Source organism: Molossus molossus, unplaced genomic scaffold, assembly GCF_014108415.1.
Source record: "Molossus molossus isolate mMolMol1 unplaced genomic scaffold, mMolMol1.p scaffold_m16_p_3, whole genome shotgun sequence".
Taxonomy (NCBI): Eukaryota; Metazoa; Chordata; class Mammalia; order Chiroptera; family Molossidae; genus Molossus; species Molossus molossus.
The window spans coordinates 59,947,632-59,965,536 of record NW_023425366.1 but is presented as its reverse complement, the minus strand read 5'-3'; the positions used below and the strand labels follow the sequence as shown (position 1 = coordinate 59,965,536).

The 17,905-nt window shown below is 33.5% G+C and overlaps 2 protein-coding genes across 7 annotated transcripts in view; one reads left to right on the top strand and one right to left on the bottom strand.

Moving 5' to 3' along the window:
* The window catches only part of RASA1 (RAS p21 protein activator 1), a 96,021-nt gene that overhangs the window by 16,380 nt on the left and 61,736 nt on the right, over positions 1-17,905 (bottom strand). For all 4 annotated transcript variants that reach the window (XR_004961820.1, XM_036280955.1, XM_036280956.1 and 1 more), the window contains 7 exons: positions 17,609-17,687; positions 11,245-11,365; positions 10,073-10,229; positions 6,064-6,151; positions 3,581-3,658; positions 1,658-1,815; positions 1,081-1,157 (listed from right to left, as the gene is read on the bottom strand). Coding sequence is in view for 3 of the 4 variants with exons in the window: in XM_036280955.1 (XP_036136848.1) it covers positions 1,081-1,157; positions 1,658-1,815; positions 3,581-3,658; positions 6,064-6,151; positions 10,073-10,229; positions 11,245-11,365; positions 17,609-17,687 (758 nt within the window). In the remaining variant the exon portion in view is untranslated. The remainder of the gene's footprint in view (positions 1-1,080; positions 1,158-1,657; positions 1,816-3,580; positions 3,659-6,063; positions 6,152-10,072; positions 10,230-11,244; positions 11,366-17,608; positions 17,688-17,905) is intronic.
* CCNH (cyclin H) overlaps positions 1-17,905 on the top strand; it is a 109,627-nt gene that overhangs the window by 45,595 nt on the left and 46,127 nt on the right. The gene's annotated exons all lie outside the window — the stretch shown is intronic.

The following is a 17,905-nucleotide window of genomic DNA, read 5'->3' as shown; positions in this document are numbered from 1 at the left end:
AATCCATGGATAGCCCTGGTCGGTTTGGCTCAGCGGTTAGAGCGTCGGCCCGCAGAGTCCTGGGTTCAGTTCTCACTAAGGGCATGTACCTCGGTTGCAGTTTGTCTCCGGCCCCGATTGGGGTCATGTGGGTGGCAACCACTTGATGCATCTCTCTCGCCAATGTTTCTCTTTCTCTTCGTCCCTCTCTCCCTCCCTCTCTCCCTCCCGCTCTATCTGAAGATAAATGCAAAAACGTCCTTGGGTGTGGATAAAAAAAAAAAATCCATGGATAATTAAGAGCTATGAGAAAACTGGTATAGCTGGAGAGAAAAATATACAAAAAAATTACACAGTGAGAGCAAAATGGGGAGGAGTGGATCAGAAAAGGATCTTTCTTCTGCCATCACTGGGGGGTGGGGTTGGATTTTATCTTAAAAGTACTGGGGAACTACTGAAATATGTCAAGCATTTAAATAATTGCAGGAATTACAGAATAAACATTTTATAGAGGAAAAATTCAGGCTTTGACCTATCTATTAATAAATAACATTTCTTTCTCTAAATGTGACTTTTAAGAAGGTATTAACCTAATTCATACCTATGTGAATTGCTAAATCCCACTGCCACCTGTTTCAGCAACAGACTGGGAAAGGTGTGCTGCTGAGGGTCACAAACAGAGCAAAACTAGGAAGGTTTGAATACCAGAAGCAAACACATAGTACACTCCTGTTTAAAGAAATTTAAAAAAATAGTGCTTTTTTCTCACTTGCAAAGTATTGGAAGTAGGAAAAACCTAAAAAGTAGAAAGAAAGGATAGGGGAAGAACTACAGAAAGATGACCACTGCTACTGTTCTCTTGTTTTTCCTCTTCACTGGGAAGGGGAAGATGGAGATATGTAATTTAATCTTAAAGGCTTAGGTTTTACAGTATGTACAATCTAGTCGTATCAATAATTTTTAGGACGAAAGAAACTATCTCAAATTATACTACTGTACTTCTATTTTAAATTTCCATTTAGATTACATTATATTATGAATTTTAAAAGTACACAAATTTTTTTTTTTTTACTTTAGAAAGAAATTTCTGTATCAACTTACAGATATCAGGATCTTTGCTTTTCTTTGTTTTATTACTAAGAGTTATTTCAAATCTGTTGATGTCAGGAGGAAGATCACTAAAGGAGCAAGGAGAAAAATAATTAACAAAATGTCTTGGCAACAATCTATTTAATTCCTTTATTTCTAATATCCAATAAAGTGCCTATTTTGCTACTAAACAATTTGTATGTGTTGGATTTATAACTAAATTGAAAACATGTTTTATTGCCTGGTATATGGGAAAACAGACAAGAAAATTACACTTTCCTTAACATTTTTAACCTCAACTAAATTCTGGAAACCTCTGTAAACATTTTGAGTATGTGTGTTAAATGGTTTATGACTTATCAGTAACGCTAACTAATATTAATGACTAGGTGAAAAACAAAGAACACAGCACGTGACTAAAAAATGTGAACAAATACAACAGAAAATAGATATGTACTATTAAAATGCCTGGATTTGGTACTGTTCTGATGATTTACATCAGAGACCAAAAAAAGGGTGGGGTGGGGGGGGACAAAAATGTAATATGATAAAAAATAATGATTTAATATAATGATAAAATAAGACTTACTCAAAGACAAACTCCTCTGACCACACAGGGTTTTGCCCTTCCCTTGCATGGGTTTTTGCTACCTGGACACTGTTCAGGTAGATGTTGCAATATGGATTAGTAAAATGTTTTATTGGGAGTTTATGGGCTTCTTCAATATGTAAAACAAGACTGCTGACCTAAAGAAAGCACAAAAATTGTTACCACGGATTTCAAGAATTATGCATTATGTTTCAAAAGCAATTACTATGAATATAATTTTGATTTACAAGTTATTCCTCTATATTCTCGCAGAAATAATTAAATACACCATTTTTATTATAAAACAATGGTTCAGAGAAAAGGAAAAATAGGATTCTTACTAATATAAGTAAATAACTGTCACAATCAAATCAAAACCCTATGTTATATAATACTCATCTGGGAGTTCCAAAGCTATACATATTTTTAAAACAGAAAATACCTTTTCATTCTACAGACGGGAATACAGATCCAAAAAACCATAGTTGTTTGTCAGTTCTGATGCCAAACTGAGACCAGCTACCTTCTAGTATTAGGTCCTCTTTTCCCTCCTGCCAGCTACATACTTGCCTTGGGCAAGTCAAGTTCCCTGAACCTCACCTTCCTCAGATATAAAATTAAAACAAAGTTTACATTGCAAGTCGTTGTAAAGATCCAAAATAATATGTGTAAAGCATACAGCAGAGTATCTGACATATAAGGATACTGGCTATATCATATTATACCTACAAATGATAATTTCATGGCTAACCTTTCACACAAGACATAATCTATTAAAATCCAACATGCTTTTCCATTGTTCACAAAATGTAAAAATGTATTTGAGAACACACAGTGATTATGGGTATAATTAAATTTCCTTGGAGACTCAGTCGTTTGGTTACAGGAAATATAAACTGTAGTAATCTAAATATTAACATTTACCCATTTCCAGTAGAACATTATGTTAAATTCACCAAGCTTATTGGAAATTCCCATAAATAAAACAGGAGTCACTTTGGTCAATAAACACTCTACTAAACTTACCCCAAAATTTCAAGAATGTTAAAATAACCTGATTTTTAACCAATTATCTAGGGATAACTATAAAGAAAAAAGCAAGAAAATGATGGATATAAAGTTGACTTTACACACCTTGAAAGAAGAGCCTAGCTTAACTCTCCAGAAATGAACACGTAGGACATGTTAACATTTCAAATGAGATTGTACAGAATACTACCTAAGAGTTATAGAATAAGTTTCAAAAACAACTTATATAAAATGAAAAACCCAAAAGTTTATTGGGATTAATAATTTAAGTAAGATAATCTTTTCAATAAGAAGCTTTAGTTCTACTTTTTTTTTAAATAGGCCAAAATAATTTTTTAAAATATACTTTTACTGAGTTTGAGAGAGAGAGGAATGGAGAAGGAGAGAGAGAAACATCAATGTGAGAAAGAAACATCGATCAGCTGCCTCCTGCAAGCCCCCTTCTGGGGAATGAGCCCACAACCTGGGCATGTGCCCTGATTGGGAATCAAACTGGGACCTCTCAGTCCATGGGAAATCGCTCAATCCACTGAACCACACCAGCTAGGCCAAAATAATTTTTTAAAGAAAAACATAAGTACCCAAAAGAATAGTTTCTATTATTGTTGGTTTGGTAGTCATTTTGAGTGGAAGAAAAAAAAAAACTTTGATATGTATTCAAAGATGGTATTATGGACTAAGTACCCAGCAAGTATATAAAGAACTTTATAAAGAAATATTTCTCCTGCTACTGAAGCAAGTGGAAGCTTTAAAATGCCTGACAAGATTAATTTCTCTTAAGAACTCTAAAGTGTTTGAAATGTTGCCCAAAACAGTTCTTACTGAAATAAAAATAAATAGCAAAGTGATAAAACAAAATGTGACAGTCACAAATCAAAGAAAATTAAGTTTCACCTGACGCAAGCGTTTATTAGATGTCCCTGGACTACTTTTCCGTAAATTGCAAAATGCCTGCAGACCTTTCATCCAATCCTACAAAAAAAAAAACAAAAAACACAGCAGTTCAAAGTACAGTACATATAGTATAGTATAGTTTATTTAGTTTCCCATCATCAATTTGTTTTTTAATTCAATAATTCTTTCCTTCTTAAGAATGTCATTTCTAAACTCACAGTACTGTACTTTAATATATTTGTACCCTAATAAAGTAAAACAATAATAAAAAAAATTATAATTCTAAAAAATCTTGTGTTTCTGTAGAATCTCTAAATTGATGTTAACTGTACCAATAAATGGCCATTAATTAGCCAAAAATATATATGTATAACATATACATGGAAAGGTAAGCTGTTACACTAGAGGTACCCTAAGGCAGAATTAACTTGATGTATTTTATGAAAGGAGAGCTGACTGCAAAACCAATGGATAATGAGATGACTAATTTGATGTCAAGCATTCTAATCTTTACTTTAGACCATGATATAAGTAGAAATGTATAAGGGGATGTGGGTTATTTGTTAGCCTTTCAAATATAACATTAGATATAAAATTTTTTCAGCCTAATATTCAAATTAAATTGTACAAATTAAAATTAAAATGTAAAAAGCTACATTTTAAAATGTTTAATCATCTAGTGCTCTGGAAAAAGGAGAGAAGAATTTTATGTTTACCAAAAATAAATCTAAAGAATTTACTTTGTCATTGCATGTTTCTAGAAAGCTCTATACCATTGCCTTATTCAATTATTTAATTTGTGGGCTATTTCAATGAATCTGAACTTTGTCAATGTTCAAAGACCATCTTTATAGTAGAGCAAAATAAGACCAAATCAATTATCACAACTTTTAGAAAAAGAAGGGAGTAACCAGAGATCTCATAAGCCATCAAAGTAACAAAAATTGGAAATACCAGTGGTATTTTTGGACGTTAGTATTTGCAAATAAAGAATATAAAAACATTGTATATGTAATTACAATAAGAAAATGTTCTATTTATATAGCTAAGAGAAGCATGTAAAACATAATAAAATATCATCAAGGTATGTAACACATCTTTATTTAGAAAGAGGGGACATGGTAAAATAACTAAAAGATGAGATACTGAAGTTTGAATTTCGTTCCCAACTCAATTTCTAAAAGAAAGCCTAAGTTACCAAATGTTTTGAGACCTACTTTTTCATCTAAAAATTAGGGATATATACATATAAAATGTTTTTATGTGTATTACATACTAATGAGTATTTAATTGAGATATTTTGCAGAGATTAAATATGATACTCGATTATGACCAATAAAACATAATGGTTCATTCATCAAGTTTATTCTAGCGTCTAAGATATTTTCATAATTTATTAGTGGATTTTTAGATAAATTATGACAGAATCTATAGCATCTGCTTCATATCCAGGGTTGGCAAATGATCTATTTCCAACAAAGTGGCTTTCTTTGACCTCTTAACCACCTTCAAGTTCTTTCCACAAAGCATAAGCAGAAATATAGCCATATTTTTACAAAATACCACTAAATATCAGAAAATATTATGGTTCAAAGAAATCAAAATATTTATTTTATTTTTTCTACTTATCATTAGATGGAGTGGGAGGAAGGGGGAGAGAGAGAGAGAGAGAGACAGAGAGAAACATCGTCATAATAGAGACACATTGACTGGTTGCCTCCCACAGGACCCAGCCAGGGCCAGGGATGAACCGCAATGGAGGTATGTGCCCTTGACCAGAATCGAACCCGCAACTCACTGGCCGGTGGGCTGACACTAACCACTAAGCCAAACCAGCAAGGGTGAAATCAAAGTATTTTTAAAGGAGATTTTTTAAAACATTATTTTTTCATAGTATTACTTAAAATTTAATAAAGGCTTTTAGAAGGGCATTGTGGCTAGTGCCCAAAGCAGATTTAGAAAAAATAGAAAATTCCTAAAATCGTTTTCTTTCTGATGACTGAATTTCTATTTTTAGATATGGAGTTCAACCAGTCCAGAATTATAAAGCTTATTAGCAAAACTAACTGGCTTACCTTTTGACTCTACTGAGAATATCTATAACCTTTCTATGGAGAGGATTTTAAATGAGCATTCTCAGTTGACTCAACATCATAGACTATTTAAAGGTCAACTTAAAATGGAGTTTTCATTCCTAATAACCCTTCACTTTGTTTTTCTGCATTTCTTTCAAAAAAATGTTTTACATATGAAAGTTCTCGTTCCTTAAAATAAAAGTGATTAGATTTCAGACGTCCTTTTTATCACTATCTTAAATGCAACAATGTTCCATTCTAGTTCAACAAAGCATAGACATGAAGTATATAAACTAATCACTATGCTGTATATCTAAACTAATTTAATATTTTATGTCAACTGTAATTGAAAAATAAATTAAAAAATCAAGAAAACATGGGCTAAATGTGAAGAAACAATGAACTTACCTCTGCTTGTTCTGGAGTTTCTCCTGCAAAGTAGAAGATGTAATGTTCTTCACTAAAGTGCTGGACCACTATCTGAAAACAATTTGGCCTTTAAATACAAACAAAAATGTTATTAGGAAGCTTAACAATATAAGATTAAGCCACTTAAAAAAGTCACAATATATTATTAAATAATGTATATAAAATTAACATAATTCTTAACTTAGAGAAATACTCCGCTGTACCAGATCATTAAAAAAGAAATATCAACTACATATACTTTAGAAAACACTTTTGTCTGCACTATTAATATTTTATTAATCTTTCACAGTTTTAAAAAGTTTAAATTACTGTGTAAATTAATTTTAAAAGACATTAGAATTAGAAAAGTTACAAACAAACTAAAGCAGAAATGTTAGAATTTCACATGGCTAATCCACTTTTTAAAGCAAATAAAATGTCACACTAAACTTTCTGCTTTAGGATGATATAAAACACACATTTCTATGCACTGGAAAAAGACTATAGACATGTTCTTAGACTAAAAATGTTCTTAGTGGTTATCTCTCAGTAGATGGTGGTTGACTTTTATTTATAATTTTATGCACTTTCAAATTTTTTACAACTGATAGTTTTTTCTCATCTGTTTAAATGGAAACATGATCTATTCATGGATATGCTTGTTCAGAGGACCAATCAGAATGACAGAAAATGTTGTAAGGCAGAAAACAATCTTTGAAATGCTGACAGAAAATAAAAGCCAACCTAAAATTTAATATCCAGCAAAAAATCCTTAATGAAGATAAAATAAATACTGCATCAATGAAAAGATAAAGGTGTAAAAATTCCCACATAAATTTCATTACAATAACTCCGTACCTCTGAAATGGTTATTTAAAGTAAAGCAGAATAAGAGGGTAAAGGGGGGATAAATGGTGACAGAAGGAGACTTGACTTTGGGTAGTGAACATACAATACAATATACAGATGATTATTATAGAATTGTATACCTGAAACCTATATATTAACCAATGACATCCCAATAAAGTCAATAACAAGTAAAAAAATAAAGTAAAGCAGTAGTAAGAGTCAGAAGCTTCATATAGAGAAATGGAGTGCTAAAAGACCTCTTACTATTAAAAATAATCTGAAAAATTTGTACAGCTGTGCAAGTAAAGTGGGCAGGAAAACAGCCAAATGATCAGTGTTGCCCAACCTTCCTTCACAACAGGCTGAGTATGAACAGCATTCACATCTATTGCAGAGGGCTGCCTTGAACTTCAAGTTAGACTTCACCTAAATGCTAAAGGTCTGTCAGTGTACTGGATGCTATGCTTACACACAGCAAGAAATATTCAATGCCTGCCATATATTTGATAACACAACAAAGAAAAAGATAACAGCATTTATCCACAATTTCCCCTTTGTGCTATGATATTTCCATTTTCTGATACATAACTTGGTATTAACCTATTTTTCACTAGTCCTGTTATCTGGTAGAGGTGTCTTTTCACTTCCTTGAAATGTATGTTACAGGTGCTGTTTCCCTTGGCACTCAATTCAGTCTTTCTCAGCATTTGCCAACTATTTCACAGTAAGGCACACAAAAATGATGTAAACTGGCATGTACTTTGTTTTTAAAAAAGTGAGTGTTTTCCCACCCCGAGACTTGTGTTATTTCCCATGGATATAACTTTTTCATATTAAGTTTAGATTTGGTATCATTAAATACAATTCATGACCTTGACTTTTTCAAATGTCTTCAAATTCTTGAGCCACCTTCAACAAGAAACTGCACAATAAGCAAGTGATCACCTGGGTAGCAAATGGTAAATATGTATTTACTACTTTTTCACTACCTGATGGAAACTTTTTTCTTGATATTATTAACTGGTATAGGAATAATTCAATCTTTTAAAATTGTACTTAAAAGATCTGATCTTTCTTTAACTCTAGCTGTTCTTTTCTTAATTGGCAAGTATAATGTTGACCTTTCTTTTGATAGTACAAATAGGTTTTTAATCAGTTCCACCTGTTCATATAAAGTACATCAAAATAATGGTAGAGCTTTTCCTCAAACTTACACAGATGTTGCTTTATTTGATCCTTAATAATTCTTTAAGAGTCATATTATTCAAATTTTAAGTATCTGAATCATTTATAACCTCACTTTCCAAAGTTGAACAACTGCTTTGAATCCAAAAACTGTCCAAACACATTAGTATCATTTTGTGCTATACTTCTAACTTTAAGGAAGTTTACCCATTCTTCAATAAATTTGCAAAGAGATAATCATTCATAAAAAAATGTTTTTCACCTGGCCAGTATGGCTCAGTGGTTGAGCATTGACCCATGCATCAGGTCACCAGTTCAATTCCCAGTCAGAGCACATGCCCAGGCTGTGGGCCAGATCACCGTGGGGGGGGCATGCAGGAGGCAGCCAATCAATATTCTCTCTCATCGATGTTTCTCTCTCTTTCTCTCTTTCTCCTTTCCTCTTTCTCTAGAATCAATAAAGAAAAAAAATTTTTTTTTAAGTTTTTTTCTTCTAGGCCATAAACTATGGACAGCTTACATACTTTGGCATCAAACAGGACAGTGGTATTCTGACCCCATTTGTTCCCATAAAATTAAAAACATGCAGCTAAAGCAGCTTGGATTTTATTAGTCTCCATGTAAAAATATTATTTCATGTGAAATTCAGGACTACAGACAAACTATTACATATCAGAGTATCTCTGTATTTATTTTCCAGATGAATTTTTGATGTAAAACCTTTAAATGTTCCTATCATGACGCCTCATTATCAATCACAAACGTATTTGCAAGTATCTTCCTGGTTTCTTTGAATGGCCAATAATTTACTTCCAAGTATTTCTCTAAAATCTGTAGATTCATCAGTCTGCAGTGAAAATGTAATGTCTGTACCTTTTGATTCACCAATTCATTTACTGATAAATCCTAATCTGAATATAATCTAATACTATTTAAAGGTGGCATCTCTACTATTTCTTTTGCTTTTTGGCCTCAAACATAGGATTGGCAGTCTCTATGCAGACTGAAAACAAGCAATTCTCCGACTCAATAAAGCATTTTTGGCTTTGGCTTTAGCTATTAATTGAATGATTTCCTAACAAGCTTCTCAAGTGTAACCTGATACTGCAGCAACAGATCTATGAGAGGAAGAGGATTGGGGGAGGAAAGGGGAGAGAGACTGGTTTTTTTGGAGCTCGCAATCCTTTCTTGGTATGGTGCCTGCACAATGTACAGGTAATGTCATACAATATTTAGGCTGAGGAAGAGAATATTTACTGAATTTAGCTATCCAAATTCAATACATTTCTTATTAAGTGGCCTAAATTAATGGGTTGAATTTTTTTTTCTTTACTGATTTTGGAGAGAGTGGAAGGGAGAGGGGAGAGAGACAGAAACTTGAGAGAGAACAAATAGCCGCCTCCTGCATGCCCCTCACCGGGGATCGGGCCCACAACCTGGGCATGTGTCCTGACTGGGAATTGAACCAGCGACCTCTTGGTGCATAGGTTGATGCTCAACCACTGAGACACACCGGCTGAACTGAAACAACTGCTTTTATATTACAACTGTTTTTCAATGTCAAATTACTTAGGAACATGCTTATCAAGTTAATAGTACAACTGACTATACCTACTACTATCAGATGCACTAAGTTAACAAAGAATGTGATAAAATAGGGGGAAAATGACAAGACTCAAAGTAAGTCACTCAAAAGATTGGTGAGAGGGACAGGGAAGAAATATCTATATAAAGATCAAGTTTTACTGCAGAAAATGGAATTCCAAAGATTTCTATGTAATATAGTGGAGTAGAATATTATGCACAGGTTAGTCTAAAGTAAGAAAGACAAAAATTAACCTGGAAAGTAAATCTGACATTTTCAGATGATTTTAGGGCTCTCAAAATTGGTTTGCTATGATTTGAAGTGATCTGAACATACCCAATATTTTATTAATAAAATAATTACAAAAGAAATAGAAAATTAATTTCTTACCTGTCAAAGAGACTATCATGAACAACATAGACAGAACATACACTGAGATCTATTAATCCTTTTGGTTTTGTAGCTCGTTTTTCACTCTCAAAATAAATAAGTTGGGCATCACTGCCCTCTAAAATAAAATACAAATTTTTCCACCGTTTTCCTTTGCCTGTTAAAAAGAAAAGTTTTCCCTTAGCCAAATGATGAATTGTAAATAATTGTAAAATAATAAAAATCATCATTACTGAAAATAAAAATTAAATATATTTCAATTTTTATTCCAAAGCTTAAATAACGTACTAATTCTTAAAAACCAGAAAACGTTTATAATGTATCTGTAGAAAATTGACTTTTTTATATTGTTTGTTTTTTAATGAATCACACAGTATATGACAAAGGCATCTAACTATATCTTTGGAAACTGCATTATGATAAACTCTTTAAAATTCTTATGTTGGAGTAATCTTTTTCAGTCATAAGGAAAAAAGAAAAGAAACTCTTCCACTAACCATGTGCCCCTCCAACCACCTAACCTAATGTTAAAAATTGAGGTTAATTGTATAAAATAAAAACATCAATACTATGAATGTGCCAAATTCCTCCTTTAAAAGAAAAAAAAATTGGGGATTGGGGGTTTGTGATACGGAGGAAGCAAAGTATCAAATGCCTAGCACTGGAACTGACCTCAAGATTTAAAAACATCCCTGGCCGGTTTGGCTCAGCAGTTAAAGCGTTGGCCTGCGGTCCAGAGAGACCGGGGTTCTGTTCCCGCTAAGGGCATGTACCGCGGTTAGATTGTACCTGGCCCTGGTTGGGTCGTGTAGGAGGCAGCCACTAGATGTGTCCCTTACATGTCGATGTTTCTCTCTCTCTCCCCCCCCCCCACTCTATCTGAACAAAAAATGTCCTCAGGTGAGGAATTAAAAAAAGACATTAATTGGTAATGCATAACCTTGTTTCCTAACACTCTGCTTAGAAATGTGTACTGAATGTACTAGACTAGATTTTGAAGACTGCTTAGATAAAAGTTCTAATCAAGGGTCAATTATAATTATTCAGATTTTAAAAACATATTAAATACATAGCTCAATGAGATTAAGTTCAATGCTCAATATTTACAATGTTTCTGTTGTAAGTAATAAAATACTGAAATTGAATCTTTAGTTTTAAAAGTTTACGCTTACCCTTTTTTAGAAGATAACCTTTTTTAACAATATTTTTATAAAAGGCATCTTTTGTTTTTCGACGAATTGTATTATATATTTCCTTGCCATCCACTGTATCATTGAGTACTTGCTCTTGATCCTGAGTTTTTAAAAGAATTAAAATTATTTCATGAATTCTTCATGGAAATTAAGTAAATCTACTCAATTACAAATTAAAAACCAGATTATGTGTCTTTCTAGACATTAAAAGCTTGCTATAAGTACTAAGATCTAAAAGAATATAACACATATATTAATAGATCATTTGCTTTCCAAAGAAATTCACAGACAGGTTTCTTTACCATTTCTCAAGAACAGACAACTAATAACCTATTTTCAAAAATACAGTAGCCCCTCTTTATCCTGGTTCTGTTTTCTGTTTCAGTTACCCAAGGTCAACCACTGTTCAGAAATATTTAATGGAAAATTCCAGAAATAAAACAATTCATAAGTTTAAACTGCATGCCATTCTGTGTAATGTGATGAAGTCCTGCCTGGGATGTGAAATATCCCTTTTTCCAGAGATTCACGCTGTATCTACTACGTGCCCATTAGCCATCTGAGTTAGCTCAACTGTTGAGGTATCACAGTATTTGTGTTCAAGTAACATTATGTCACAATGCCTACGTCATTCACCTCACTTCATCTCATTGTGTAGACACTATCATCTCACATCTTCACAAAATATTTTGAGAGACCAAATTCACTTAACTTTTATTACAGTATAGTGTTACAATCGTTCCATTTTATTATTAGTTATCATTGTTAATCTCCTACTGTGCCTGATTTATAAAATAAACTTTATGATACGTGATGTATTTGTAGGAAAAAATAGAATACATAGGGTTTGTACTATCAGCAGTTTCAGGCATCCACTGGGAGACTTGGAAGGTATTCCTCTCAGAGAAGGGGGGACTAGTGTACAGTTAGTTTTGTTGTGTTTTACAGCAAATGACATTTTGAAAACATAAATTTGTCCCAATATACTGATAAATTAGGAACTAATTTAAGCATAAAGCAAAGTCCTGTTTGCGTATGTACAAATACGCCTGGGAGATGCACTCAGCAAATGCAGAAAACTGTATTCAGCCAACTAAGATATGGGAGAATATACAAAACACCCCTCAGATCGCCCTCAGTTCCCCAAATGTTCTATGCCATACTGGTCTATCCACATCTGGCATTATAACGCTATCTGATTTCAGATAATCCTCTTCCACCTCACAATATTCAAAACCCTTCCAATGGTGATTTCCACAATTAAATCTGATCTTTTTCAAGGTAAAGTGTCATATTTATTGTAGTGTTTATTACTTAACCATTAAACATATATAAAGAACTATGCTACATTTTTATTCGGTTCTTATCTTTAAGTGTCACTAATGAAGTTTTTGGTGATGTGCCCCTAATCACACTTTTCCCATTACCCTGTGGTTTTTTTATTATGACTTTACATAACACTGTGACTTTTGGGAATGCGTATGTCTTAACTGCTAACCATCCCCTCTCCAATAACAAAAAGAATATGACATCAGGAAATATATAAAGAGAAGACTGCCTTTATAATCATCTTTTCAAAATAAATCAATCTTCACCATCACGGTACACTACACTCAATTTTAGTTTTTTAGTTTCTTTTTTGAACAGTTCTTACTACTTGGAAGGATTAATATTTATGGCTCTTTCCCTAGAGATTTCACGGGTCCATTTATTTTATCTTTTCATAAATCTAGGACATGTGCTTCTTATGAATCTTATTTTTTCTATATCTTGAAACAGTCTGATATTTCACCATCCTAGAGACCATTTCATCATTACTCAACAATTACTCCCAAGCATGCTAAAGAGCAGGAGTTGGCAAACCATGGTACATATGCCAAATTCAGGCCACTGACTGTTTTGGTACATAGAGTTTTACTGGAACACAGCCATACTCAGTCCTTTACACAGCATCTGTGGCTGCTTTCACACTACAAAGGCAAGGTTTAGTAGTCGAGACAGAGACTGAATGGCTCACACATCCTAAAATATTTATTATCTGGCCCTTTACAGAACACATTTGCCAGTCCTTGACCTAGAAGATGAAGTGATCATGAAATAAATTATCTCTATTGCATCACTCTTTGGCTTTTTTTTTTAAACTACGTTGCCAAGTATTACATTATCATTTAAAGAAGAAAAAAAGACTATTTTTCTTTTTCTGTTTCTTTTTTATTAGTCTACATTGAAGCTGAAAATGTACAACTCACATTTTTTATATTCATAATAACAAAAAGAAAACACTGACAAAGAAATATGTTTGATAATTACTAAAAAAATCAGAAGATGAATAAAAAAAACAGATGGCGACATTCTGGGATCTAGTGCCATGATAAAATTAATATTAAGTAAAATCTAAGAATATAATTCTTCAAAATATATCTGTGATACATTTTTTCAAAACTCAAGAATTACTGAGTGAATTACATATTTCTAGGGGTGGGTGAAGAAATATGGTGTTTCCATTTGTTAGCCATTCAACAGTAAGGATATCATCATGCAATATCTCATGACAGAATTTAGATTATCCTGTTTTGTTGAAATTAAACTATTCTTTAAATTTTTACACTTGTGCACCAAGATTTTTACTTAATATGATTTGTAAATGGACAAAAGGTAATTTGTATCAAAAGTTATTGAAAGGACATATAATGTAGAAATTTTAAAAATTCACTGTATTGATAATTCTAATTGATGGTTATTTATAAACCTGAACATAAAAATATTTTAAACTTATGAAGCAAAGAAGACTGTACTCTCCAACAAAAATATGAGCCATCAAAGTTTTCAAAAGTATTGGTTTTGATGATGCAAGTATAGGAACAAGAAAGGATTATAAACTAGAACCCAAGAGAGATAATATTTAAAATCTGGAATCACTATTGCATTTTGACAGTGAAAGTACAAGAAGAACCAGAATAATTATAAGCAAGAAATTATTAGAAATATATCTGAAATCTGGAATTAGGATATACAATATGAGTATGTCTAGGTCCATGCATGACAGTGGATGAACAGTTACTTGAATTTAAAAGACACTGCCTATTTCAGGTATGTAAGCCTTTAACCAAGGAAAGGTGGAACAAAAAGTTGAGTTTGGCCCTGGCCAGTTTGGCTCAGCAGTTAGAGCGTTGGCCTGCGGTCCGGAGAGACCCAGGTTCAGTTCCCGCTAAGGGCATGTACCTCGGTTGCAGTTTGTCCCCAGCCCTGGTTGGGTTGTGCGGGTGGCGGCCACTTGAATGTGTCCCTTTCACGTCGATGTTTCTCTCTCTCTCTCCCTCTCCCTTCCACTCTATGTGAACAAAAATTGGAAAAATGTCCTGGGGTGAGGATAAAAAATAGTTGAGTTTGCTACATTTAAATTCTTATTAAATTTCTAATAAGTTGTTTTAGGACTATCCTTTTATTCCTACTTCTACATATTATTTGTAAAATGACTTAGAACATAAAAAAATTAAAAAGGATACACTGAGCCCAGAGGACAGTGATGACTTCTTTCCTGTTTATATAGATTTGCACTTAGTGTTTATTTCAATAGTGATAATATTTAGTATTAGCTGCAGAATGGGGTATATTTGTCATATGTTATTTAAGACATATTACTATAGCCCAACTGGCATGGCTCGGGGGCTGAGCATCGACCCATGCACCAAGAGGTCGCCAGTTCAATTCCCAGTCAGGGCACATGCCCAGGTTGTGGGCCAAATCCCTAGTGGGGGGCATGCAGGAGGCGGCCAATCGATGTGCTATCTTATCAATGTTTCTATCTCCCTCTCCCTTCCTCTCTAAAATCAATAAAGAAAAAAAATGTTTTTAAAAAGACATATGACTATAATAACATTTGGATTTTAATGTCTGATTTCAAGAAGATTTATAGTTGGGAGGGTAGAGGGACTGAACAACAACAAAAAAAGAGAAGACATGGACAAGTGTGGTGATTGTGGGTGGGTGGAGGTGAAATAGGGCATAGAGGAGATAAATGGTGATGGAAAAAGTTTTTAAAATTAGTATATATAAGTTTTTGTTATTTTAAAGAAAATTATATAGGTCTTTAATAAATTATATTAAGGTTGGGGTTGACATAAAGATGTACAAATACTACAGGATTCCAATATATTCTAAGACATTGTGGGCAAGAACACAACTTCACTTTCCAAATTCAAGTAAATCACTGAATGATAGTAAGGAAGGCTTCTAGGCCTACTCTACACAGTTCTGGAGAAGGAAGTCGTATTTATATTCACCTCTCCACGGAAAGAAGAAAACCTGATTGGTTGAGAGTTTGACAGCCACTGAAGCAAGATTTTGCAACGAAGTTAGGTACGCAGGCTCTTGAAGCCAGACTTTGGCTACAAATGCCGTTGTCACTTAATAGCTAAGAAAACTACATTTAATGAATTGATTCAATAAATGTTTGTTGAGTGCCAGGTCCTGTTCTGGTTCTTAAGATATATTAGTGAATGCCTGGCTGGTGTGGCTCAGTGGATTGAACATCATCCCATGGACTAAGAGGTCCTAGTTTGATTCCCGGTCAGGACACATACCCAGGTTTCAGGCTCAATCCCTGGAATTAGAAAATTCTAAGCACGAATTCATGATGGGAGAATGTATGACAATTTGTAGACCAATAAATTTTGTGGACTTATGAACAAATTAAAATCATAATTAACTCATGCAGCCGATGTAAATCAGAATTAAAGATATAGCAATGGGAATCAGTCACAAGATTTGTCACCCCTGACCCCTAATAAGAAGATACTGAGCAGTGGTTTCTAGAAAGCATATATAACATTGTTTTTTTTGTTTTGTTTTGTTTTTTAAAAGTTAGTTTTACATATCCAGTAATTAGAAGAGTGAACAGCCAAGGTCTGCCAGAACTGACAACTAAAGTGGTCCATCAGTGCTGACCAGAGTTATTAATAAGGTGGCGAGGAGGAAGTGAAACTTGAGATGAATCTTAAACTAGTTGCTTTTACATAGGCAGAGAGGAAGAGAGTGACATAGAGCTAGCAACAAGCACAATGAGATTAAGAGACATTAGTGGAAATACAGAGGGTGAAGTGGGTACTTCCTGCTGAAGAGCATACATTCGTTCATTCAACGAATATTGACTATCTAATATCAGCTACTATTCTAGGCACTGGGAATACAACACAAAACCCCTGCTCTTATGGGCCTTACTTTCTACCAGAAAAGCATGAGGAAATGAAGCAAGACACACAGAGTGGGCAAAAGTAAATTTACAGTTGAGTACACAAAACACAGTTTAATCTTGTATTATTATTTATTAATATTTGCATTATTTTCCAGAAGGACAGCTGTAAACCTACTTTTGTCCATGCCTGTATTAAAATGTGACAAGATTATGATAATTCTTGAATTTATAGTAAGCATCAAAATAATGATTCCCCCCTCAGCAACTGCAATGAGTATTAGGTATAACCATCTGAAACTACCTTATTAGAAAGAGGAAAATCAAGACATTAAAACACTGCAAGTCACTGCATGAGTTTAGTTGGGTATGCAAAACCACTTGCAATCTTCCTTTATATCCTTGGACTATCAGGACCTCCATTTTCCACATACCCTTTTTTAACCCCTGCTACAATCTTTTCCCACCAAACTTCAGAAAATATGATGAGAAAGAAACTAAGCCAAATTAATCTCCCTATGCATTAAACAACAAATATTCAACAGGCCCTCTTGTTTAAGGACAATTTTTCATCTTGTGTTCTGGATTTCAGTCACTCTGCTCTGCCTTCTCTAGGACCTGTATATCAGGTACTGTCATCACCCACCCCTCATCCACAACTGTCACTCCCCTTCTTATAACTGGCTCTACTCAGAGTATACAGACATGCTCAAAACTCTCTCACCAGAAACCTATAGACAAATGAAGAAATGAAAAGTTTATGTGTTCTAGGCCCTCCATTTTCTTCTAGCTATCACTTTTTATTTCATTTCTTTACTTACCAAGCTCACCTACATAAGCCTAGCTGTGTTTTCTCCTTGCTGTTTCCAATTTAGCTACCAATAAACTCACTCCTTGACCCAGAGCAACTTGGCTTTTGCCCCCACCACTGCTTCTATTCTCAAAAAGCCATCTAGGACTTCCTAATTATCTAGAACCAACATAAATAAAAACTAAGAGATTCTCTTATAATTTACTTTCAGAAAGAATGTGAATAATCTACAGTTTTCAATTTTATCCCACTTTAAATACATGAGTGTGTACATAAATATACCACCAAAAATGCATTTCTAAATACAATACTAATTATTGCAAAAAGAAAACAACACTGACCTGCATTGGTACAGGTTCCTTAAGATAATAACCTTCAACAATTTGTTCTTTCCGATAGTGATCTATGATGTCCCCAATGCTGTTAAAATAAAAATTACTTACATTGACATAATTTGTCCCACAAAAAATGCAAATCTTGAAAATACAGGCAAACCCTGTTAACAAAGATTATCTACTTGCAAGTTTTTCAAAGCATATAACCAGAATATATTAATGAGCTATATAATCATAATAGTCACATTATTTTAGAAAAACAATGTTCCCAATATTGGTTTACAATCACAATATCTTAGTCAG